General features: G+C 43.5%; 1 protein-coding gene across 2 annotated transcripts in view; it reads right to left on the bottom strand.

The window, feature by feature from the left end:
- RAPH1 (Ras association (RalGDS/AF-6) and pleckstrin homology domains 1) overlaps positions 1 to 10285 on the bottom strand; it is a 152624-nt gene that overhangs the window by 57353 nt on the left and 84986 nt on the right. For both annotated transcript variants that reach the window (XM_019523488.1, XM_019523486.1), the window contains 2 exons: positions 6653 to 6774; positions 1064 to 1129 (listed from right to left, as the gene is read on the bottom strand). In XM_019523488.1, coding sequence (XP_019379033.1) covers positions 1064 to 1129; positions 6653 to 6774 — 188 coding nt within the window. The remainder of the gene's footprint in view (positions 1 to 1063; positions 1130 to 6652; positions 6775 to 10285) is intronic.

Here is a 10285-nt window from a genome sequence, read left to right as displayed (position 1 = left end):
CAACATGTTTTAAAAATAACTATTAGGTATTATAAAGGATTGTGAGAACATAAGTAGGTGGTGTAAATTCTGGTTGCATCTCTGTCACAGTTACAAGCAACCTGATGATTCGAACAGTTTTTACCAACTGTTTAACCATGTATTAAAACATCTCTTCATAATTTAATAATCATTTATACATTTATAAATAAAACCTTAATAAGTGTAATCCAATATATTTTAGTCCTATTTTAAATATTGACTTTAGTGTTATTCCATTGAAATCATACTTGTTTATTTCCAAAAGGAAGCACTCCCATTACCCTCCCATTTTGTATCCGAAGTGCTAGTCATCTGAATGTAACAGCTAGAAAACATTTTCAGTATTAGGATGTCTCTTCTTTCAAATGGCACAGAACTGTAGAAAATTAAGCCTGAGGTTATATTTAACATTTGATATCTTTTTCTATTTGTGGTTGCTTTTGTTCTGAAAAGCTGTTTAATTTTTTTTTCATTTTAATTAGCTCCCTTGTCTAATACATTTTTTTCTCCCTTGTCTTTATTATTTTGTATTTTGTGGGGGTTTTGATCTATTAAATTATTACTGTTTCAATTTCTTATACATTTGTTCAGCAACACAATTTTGGATACAACAAACTGTTGCCTGAGACTCAGCTGTATTATGCAAACCCAATACTATATGGGTAGCAGACAGAAGTTTGGAAAGTACCATTTCTAGAAAAAATGTTCATATTTTCATAGGATCAAACACTATGCTAGAGTCCTGCAAGTCTCAACTATGTTTAAATACAACTGTAGATGGCACAGATTTGATCCCAATACAAGACAAGATCTTTCGTTCAATTCTGCTGTTAACGTAATAAAATCCCCAAACATTTTTATTCACAAAGAACAGGGGAACATCTCTCCAAGGTAAATACTTCACATTTAACATATCCTGCTTTACACTGGCAGGAAACTCACTCCTCTTCATTCATCAGGGTACATGTTAGCAAACTTTTAAGTTAAGTTTACCATACTGTAACTTAGAAATAAACATCACTCTCTGCAATAGTAATCTTACCTCTAGCAGCACCTCTTTGTTTCTGTCTGCCATCTCAGAGGTTTCTTTTTTCCCCAGTAGATAGTTCTGCAGCAAGAGAAAATGAAAGCATAAAACTTCAATTGAAGTTCTGAAGTACAACCAAGTGTTCTTTCTTTTTCACTTTTCCCTTCTGGTAAGGGTTTAGCCATTCTCTAAGACTTCTCTGGTCTCCTAGTAATATAATCCACAATAAACACAGATTTAGAGCACACGAGTCATGTGATGAATTGCTAAAGTATACTTGGGACCAAAAAATTATACTGTGTATTTTAAGAAAACTTTTCAGTTGTTAGTTTATGAGAAATTACCTTAAGTAACAGCCTCACAGGCAAGATCTCATCCTACACTTACAATCCTGTAACAGGGAGTGTTGGGCTTCTGGCTCCTGTTACTTTAATGAGAGAAAAGGCAGCACACAGAGCCCAGGAAGCTGAATAGGGACTAGCCACAAGAAGGAAGACAGCAAAGAAACACTGCTACATAAGCAGGGAGCTGTCCATTGGAGGGAAGGGGTGTACCTGTGGCAAGTTAGGAAATCTCTGCCTGAGGGGAGTTGGTTGCAAGGGAATTAGGGAGCTAAGGAAACAGGCCAGTAGGACAGAGTCTAGCTCATCCAGCAGGGAGGCTGCTAGAGCAGCAGTCATAAGCAAGGAATCTGGTTTTCTCTGTTTAAAAGTCCCAAATACTCTGATAAAAAACACAAATTGAAAATTCTCTGATTAAAAACCTCAAAATCTGTGTTTTTCCATGATTAAAATGAAATGCCACTATATATATAGGTATCAGTCAAACACAATGTTTCATTGCTGTATTTACAATTTTGAAGCAATTTGAAGGCCTACCAGTGCCTCAGTCATATAAGCAGTCCTTGACTTAAGACATTTCGAGTTGCAACGAACAGCACTTATGACATTTATAAATTGACACCCTGTTTCGACTTTCTGACGTCAGTTTCAACTTTACAACACTTGATCTGACAGCATGCCAGCAAACAAGTTCGGTGTGTTGCCCATCTCCCTGGAGAACATCTGTCCAAACTTCCTTGGACACTTTTTAAAAGAAAGCAGGCAAGACTCCAGAAAAACCTGCAACCAAGACTCCTGAGAAGACTCCAGCCAAGAACCCTTCAAAAAGTCCAGCAAACTCACCTCAAACAAGTCCTTCAAAATCAATACGATTGCTATTTACAATATAAATACATTAATGTAGCTACATTACTCATCTATAATTATCTGAGTACAAAATTCTGTGTTATTTTTGGTGAAAATAGGGTAATCAGACCTTGGTTCCAGAAACAATCCCCCATTTCTAACATTGCTCCTATGGGAAAATCAGTTCTGAGTTACAACGTCTCAATTTAAGACGTGGTTTTCAGGATCCAATTGTGTCGTAAGTCTGAGGATTGCCTGTAATAAAATAAATTCTAAATACCTATATTTTGGCATTGATTTTGTTTTGTTTTTTTTTTATCATGGAAAACTGGAGCTCCCTGTACCCCCTTTGCTCATCAGAACACAGGTACAGCTGTGGCTGTCCTTCCCCACTTCCCCTGCTGCTTTACAGGGCTGAGCAGCCCTGCTATGCTGTTGCCCTGCTCCTGCCTCTCACTGCCAAGCCATAGTCCCACCAAGCCCTGCCAATGCTCCTCACTCCTGTCCCATGGCCCCTATCCCTGCTGGTGCTGATCACCCCAGCCTACAGCCCCCCGGGTCTGCCATTGTTCCTCACTCCAGACCGCCAGCATCCGCCAGCCCTGCTGGTGCCCCTCACTCCTGACTCTCACCCCCACAAGCCCTGCTGGTGCCTCTTACTCCCAACCCACATCCCCTCTACCCCCAGTGTGTGGGGAATGAAGTGGGTGTATGGGGAAGGGGGGATGTGGTCACAGGCAGCATGTGGAGTTGGTGGGACACAGGCAATGCGTCAGGGGGTGGGGGACATGTGCCCCCCAAGATGTCTGCATCCACAGCAGGGCGCAAGGTTGCAGCTACGCCAGACTAGCTCTGGGCAGGAGCCACCTCCATAGCGCAGAGGGCAGGACCCAGTGTGGGAGGGAGAGCTGAGCTACCATACCTGCTGAAGTGAGATGCCCTGTGCCTGCCTGGCAGCAGCGGGAGGCACAACTCTGCATTGCCACTGCACCTTATCTTGGTGGCCCATGGTGGTGTGGTGCTCTGTCCTGTGCCAGGTCCCAACTGTTGCGCTGTAGAGGCAGCTCCTGCTCAGAGCTGGCCCAGCCAGGCTTCAGCCCTGCATCCCATTGTGGACACAGAAATGGAGGGAGGGGGGTGGGGACAATGTGCTCTTCCCCCCCACACGTTTCCTGTGCCCCCTCCTGTCCCCATCCCCATAGACTTACCTGGAGGGAGCTGCCAGAGCTGCTCTCCACCACAGTCTGGCTGCCACATGCACGTATACATGTGCACATGCACAGGGAGGCCCCTGTGTCCTGCTCCCCCCAGCCTCAAGCAGCCCTTTGCATGTTGCAACTCTGCCAGCAACCTTTAAAGGAGAAAATCCACATTTTTCTGTGGTAAACAGAAAGCCTGGATCCCTGGTCATAAGCTGCTGTGCCAGTCTCCCTAACCAGAAACCCTTGATCAGTTGGAGCACCACCTGACTGGAAAGGGCAGGGCTTAGTCTGCATACAAGTCAAGGGCCTGAGCCAGGTCAGGCAAGGCTGGCCCAGAAAGCTGCAGAATGAGAAGCTCCTGGCCACGGATGGTAGGAAAGGACTCTGCTGACTCCTGGAATCCCCTAAAAATGCAAGTAACGCACTGAAGGCTTGCTATCAGGGGGATGTAATCTAGGGCAAGGGAAGGCATGGCTGCTCTGACAGTAAGTTACTGTTGATGTATGGATTTAGTGCAGCTTTAATTTATATCACAGCCAGTGCATTTATATTCCTTCATTACAGTTTAATCCGATGGTTTTGGTTTGGGTGTGCCAGGGTTTGGCAGAGGTTCCAACAGTGCCTAAGGCAGGGGCGGGCAAAATCCAGCCTGCAGGGCCCCTAAAAAATTTAGAAAATTAATATTTATCTGTCCCAGGCTGCCTGTCATGCGGCCCTCAATGGCTTGCTAAAACTCAGTAAGCTGCCCTCCAGCTGAAATAATTGTCCATCCCTGACCTAAGGGCATGTGGGGGTGTCCTGAGCCCAACAGGGGCCAGGGGCTCAGGACACGGAGTGGGCTTTGGCTCAAACGCAGGTGTCAGCCAAGAGGGTAGCCTAGTTTGGGCAGATGCCAGGCAGGGCCAGGAGACCCAGGCAGAGAGAGCGAAGGGAAGCCCAGTGCCCAGACCAGGGCAGAGACAGGGCCAGGGGTCCTAGACAAACAGCCAGAGCAGGGCAAGGACAGGGCCAAGGGTGTCTGAGAAGGACTGATACCAGGGCAAAGGGGTTCAAGATCCAAGGAAGAGAGATGGATTGGTACCCATAAGCTCAGTCTGGGACAGTGGACTGGAGCTAGAGGGCCCAGCAAAAGAAAAGGGGTGGAGACTGAGAAGACCAAGGCCCCAACACGGGAATGATTTCACAGTAACACCTGCAAGGCATGGGTGTGGTGTAAGGGGCAGCTGGAGCCACGTAACAGCCAGGGCTACATGTGCCCTGGGGTGGCACAGATGGGTCAAAAGGTCACTTAGCCTGACAGAGGCAGAACTGAGAGCAGAGCAGGGTCAAGGAGGGACCTGCTAGCAGCTAGAAGAACTAGGGCTCACTGAAGGACCCTCAGGTAGCCTTTGCTTTGATCAAACAAATACATCAAGGCATGATGGGTAAGAAGGGGAGGGCACCCTAGAGCTGGAGCAGGGCAGGGGTTGCGTAGCCACCAGGGAGTGTCATGGCCACCCCGGAACACAAATCCCGTTACAAAACCATAAAGCCAATCACTGGCCAGTTTAATACATATAGAGATAATGTTAAAACTCAGGATAAAAGTTAGATGAGAAAAATCTGAACTTTTAACAGACTCGCTCATTCACTGCAAGAAGTACATGTAGAGGTATTTCTACTTCCTTCCACTCCACCTCAATAGTTTCTTCAAATAAAAATATTTCTATGAAGATTTTTTTCCTGGTGGCCAAATAGTTATTTTTCTTCTCCTTTGTTTTTTAAGTTATAATTCATATGTCCTATGGGTAAGAGTAACGATACTGTACAATCTCTTAACTAGTACAATGATCCTGAATTCTTCCTCACCTAATCTGAAAGTATTTGATATAGTGAAAGGGAACATCTGCACCCTTTCATGTTCTCTTGTTCTTTCCAGAGGGAGCAACATTCATGGTGTTAGATCAGACCCAACCTTTTAACCAAGGTGAAATATTTATTTGTGTATATTCTGCACTGCTGTTTTATGCTGGTGGCCCACTCTTAAGGATAACTAATGAAAAGAAGGGGTTTCAGGCATAAGGACTAAGTTTTCAGAAGTACCTACAATTTCAGGTGCCTCATCTTGAGGTACTTAGCAGAAACCTGTTTTTTGGGGGGAGATGTCCAGCGCTTGTTGAAAAATCATGTTTCTTTACAGTATTTTCAGGTGGGAATGCAAGAACTGAAGCATCCAACATCACTAATAATTTTTTTTGTAGTTCAGCACCAGGGGCTTACTCTGCCACATATTCTACAGGCATAAAAACATGGCATATGCTGCAATGGACCACAGCATAAGTACAAAACATGTAGACAAGAAGCAGAATGAGCAGCTGTAGTAATGTTAAATATGCTCCTTGTTAATTCTGTATCTTTCAAGCTGTATGTTTTTGGAGTTTTTTCCTTCTTTTTCTACCTTTGTCCCCTCAGTGCTTCTAGCCCTCCAGCATGATATTACCGTTTTCTGCTTGTGCCTATTAACAGAAAACCCTAACTACCATACCTCAGCAGCTAATTGCTGAAAACAGCTATTTTTCTCCTCTTAATTGGTTGATCTAGGGACACAAGTGAAAAAAAAGAAGACAGCAACTCCTTGGGGACATGTACTCTCCCTTTTCTTCTTTCCTACCAGGTGATTGTCTCTGTCCCACTGTGATAGAATCCACATTCCACAGGTAGCCATTAGTAGTAACAACACCAGGCAAACAAGCTCAAACCCTATCCCCCAAGCCTTTGGAGGTGAACAGGACTAGATAACGGTAAAAATCCTTGTGAAGTGGTCAGATGGGCTGCTATGCAGTAGTGTAAAAAAAAACAAAACAAAACAAAAAAAAAATTGACAGAGGGTGCAAAGGAGGGGGGGGGGATACAGGAGACTGGCACAAAAACAACAGTCAGTCTATGCACTGCTGTTACCTTGGGCACAAAGATGCCTAGCACACTAGCTTGAAAGTAATATTTGAAAGTATTCTCAAACGTAGAAAATGGATTGCTTAGATCAAGATTTTATAGGGGGGCATTTTATTCTACACTGACCACAATGTGTATTTTGGAGCTACGGTCAAAAGACAAAACTAATCTGTACCTGTTTGTACAGATGCCAATATCAAAAGAAAAGTGTTAAAACGCATACTATCAAGAGAAGTCTATAATCTGATTTTCTTTCTTAACTTCAAACACAGCTTCACACTTACCTGGGGATTTTTGAAAAGAGCATATTTTTCTATACGTTCCACAAACATAAGTTTGTTTTGACTGTCTCTTGTCCAGTTCAGAAGGTTTTCAACTAAATTTTCATGGTCCTCAAAGATTCTTTCTGTATAAATGACAAAAAACAAAGATAAAAAATTCTGCTCTGTTACAATTTGCAATATGACTTGAAAGCAGATTGTAGCAGAAGGAAGGAAAAACAAGTACAGGGGCCAGTTTGATAAAATGGAAGGAAACTCATGAAATCTGAAAGATAAAACAGGTTTGTTTCAAACTGGCACATTTGAAAGTAAAATGCTTATAGTATTTTACAATACTGTAAGACATACATCTACTATATCAATGTATTGTACAAACTCTAAACATGCACTTTTTCCATCTGCAAAATTTTATTAGAGAACAAGCTGTTATTAACTGTAGAATCAAACTTCTCATTAATACAAAGGGACTTGAAAAAAATTGTGGAATTTCAATAAAAACGTAGCACAGTTAGAAAGTTATCAAAGGCACAATTATTTGCCAATCAAGGAATAGTTATGGAACGAGACTTCTTCACTGTTATCACAAATTCCTAAACCTAATTCCTAATGAATCTAGTAACAAACAATTGTCATGGGGGAAAAAATCCTAAACCTCTCAAGTTTGCAGTTGCAGAATGTAGGTTATTGAATAAAGAGAGTTTGGTCTCAGGAAGTGATATGAAGACAGATGCCTGCTCATTTTAAAGAAACACACTGCTGTACCATTAATATAAAATATTAATAATTGCCTCAGAGAAGGCTTAACTATCTTTTTGATCCACAAAGTATCAAATAGCACAGGGCAGTCAGAATAAGCAGAAGGAAAAACAAGGCGTAAAAGCAAGAAATATACTGAAATGATGCAGAAATATATGAGAAGCCCTGTCTAGAAACGAGACTAAACAGAAAGTTATGTCTTCAGGACACTTTTGGACCAACCTTTTTCTCCCTAGAAGTTTTTTAAGGAAGACCCCTCCTGCTTCTCCCAAGTCCCTTTCTTCTCTTTGTTATGGAGAATATGCTTTCAGGTTCTGGACTTTCATTTGGACTTCCTTTCCTTTCCTTTCCTTTTTAGTGTCCTTTTGTCAAGGTATTTTGGACTTGGCTGACTTTTCATTAGTCCATTAAAGGAGGATGTGATTTACATTTAGTTTTACCAATCAATTACTCTGTGTTATTACAAAGGATAATGACACTGATCACATACTGCACCTTTAGAGCTACAAGCTAAAATTAATGAAGATTAAAGTGATGTAGGACACATCAACATCTCCAATAATTAAGGATACTATGCTGAGTGAATTCCTGCTGAAATCTTCAAGCAGAGGAGAGAGAAGCTCACATGGCAGCTCCATGCCCTCATCTTAAGTATCTGGAACAAGGAAGAAATCTAAGATTCATAGATGCTAGGGTCAGAAGGGACCTCAACAGATCGAGTTCGACCCCCTGCCTAGGCAGGAAAGAGTGCTGGAATCAGATGACCCCAGCCAGATCCCAACCTTGGGGGTCTTTAAGAGATGCCTGGATAGGCGATAGCACCACCTCCCTTGGAAGCCCATTCCAAGTTTTGGCCACCCTTACTGTGAAGAAGTTTTTCCTGATGTCTAGCCTAAATCTGCTCTCTGTCAGTTTATGACCATTGTTCCTTGTTACCCCAAGAGGTGCCCTAGTGAACAGAGCCTCTCTGATCCCTTGCTGTATCCCCCTAATTAATTTGTAAGTGGCCATGAGATCACTTCTCAGCTTTCTGTTGTGGAGGCTGAAGAGGTCCAGGTCCCTCAGTCTGTCCTCATTGGGCTTCTCCTGTAAGCCCCATACCATATGAGTGGCCCTCCTCCGGCCCCTCTCGAGTCTATCAACATCCTTCTTGAAGTACGGTGCCCAAAACTGGACGCAGTACTCCAACTGTGGTCCGACCAACGCTGCATAGAGGGGAAGTATCACTTTGGTTCTATTTGTCATACATCGGCTGACGTATGATAAAGTACGGGTAACTTTGCTGATGATGTCATCACATTGACGATTCCTGTTCATCTTGGAGTCCACTATGACTCTGAGATCCCTTTCGGCTTCTGTGCTGCTGAGAGGGTCACTTCCCAGCCAGCAGGTGTGCTGAATTTGCACCCCAGGTGCAGCACTCTGCACTTGCCCTTGTTGTACTGCATCCTATTGTGTACTGCCCACTTTTCTAACCTGTCCAGGTCTGCCTGTAATCGTTCTCTACTCTTCGGAATATGCATTTCATCTCACAATTTAGTATTATCTGCAAACTTGGACAGAGTACACTTCACACCCACATCCAAGTCATAGATGAAGACATTGAAGAGTACAGGTCCAAGGACTGAACCCTGCAGGACCTCACTACCCACATCCTTCCAGGCTGATACTGACCTGTCTACTACCACTCTCTGGGTGCGACTGCTAAGCCAATTTGCCACCCACCAGCACCTGCAAACGCCTATATTACAGCCTCTTAATTTATTTATGAGATGACCTTAAGGATGCCATGATTGTGACAGTCTTCAAGAAAGGAGATGGGTCCGACTAATAAATTAGAGGGATCACCTTGCTGTCCACCACAGGAAAGATCAATGAGAGAACTGTCTCCCCTTCCACTTGATGAACAGCTCCTCCTGGAATTGCAGTATGTATTTAGGGCATCAAGAAGCACAATTGACACGATCTTCACCACTCGTCAACTACAGGAAAAATGCTGGGAACAACATTAACCTCTCTTCATGGCCTTCTTTGACCTCATGAATGCCTTAGACTTTGTCAACTGAGAAGTGCAATGGAAGATCCTTCTGAAGTATAGATGTCCACTGAAATTCATCACCACTCTTTCCCTGCTCCATTACTGTATGCGAATGGTGGTTCTCAGCAATAGATGTATAACAGATCCCTTTGAGGTTAAGATGGGAGTTAAGCAAGGCTGCATTATCACTCCAACACTCTTCTCGATATTCCTTACTGTAAGGCTACACCTAACCACCAATAAGCTTCCAGTCGGACTGGAGCTAAACTACTGAATGGATGGTAAGTTGTTTAATCTCAGCCAACTCCAAGCCAAAACCCTGACTACAGTCCTGGAGGTCCAGTACGCTGATGATGTGCTCACTTGAAAGCAGATATTCAGGCAACTGTCAATGTCTTTACTAAGGCATACAAGAAAAGGGGAGGGGAGGGGGCTAGGATTCAGAGTGACTTAGACAAATTGGAGGATTGGGCCAAAAGGAATCTCATGAGGTTCAACAAGAATAAGTGCAAAGTTCTGCACTTAGGACAGAACAATCCCATGCGCCAGTACAAGCTAGGGGCTGGCTGGCTGGGCAGCAGCTCTGGAGAAAAGGACCTGGGGGTTACAGTGGACAATAAGCTGAATATAAGCCAGCTGTGTGCCGTTGTTACCAAGAAGGCTAACATACTGGGCTGCATTGGTAGGTGCGTTGCCAAGAGGTCAAGGGAAGTGGTTATTCCCCTCTATTCAGCACTGATGAGGCCACATCAGGGGTACTATGTTCAGTTTTGGGTCCCCTGCTACAGAAAGGATGTGGACAAATTGAAGAGTCCAGCGGAGGGCAACAAAAATGGTGAGGG

The sequence above is a fragment of the Gavialis gangeticus genome, unplaced genomic scaffold (genome assembly GCF_001723915.1).
Source record: "Gavialis gangeticus isolate Ggan-Ray unplaced genomic scaffold, GavGan_comp1, whole genome shotgun sequence".
Classification (NCBI taxonomy): domain Eukaryota; kingdom Metazoa; phylum Chordata; order Crocodylia; family Gavialidae; genus Gavialis; species Gavialis gangeticus.
Note: the sequence above shows the minus strand (reverse complement) of the source record. Positions and strands in the feature narration are given on the sequence as shown.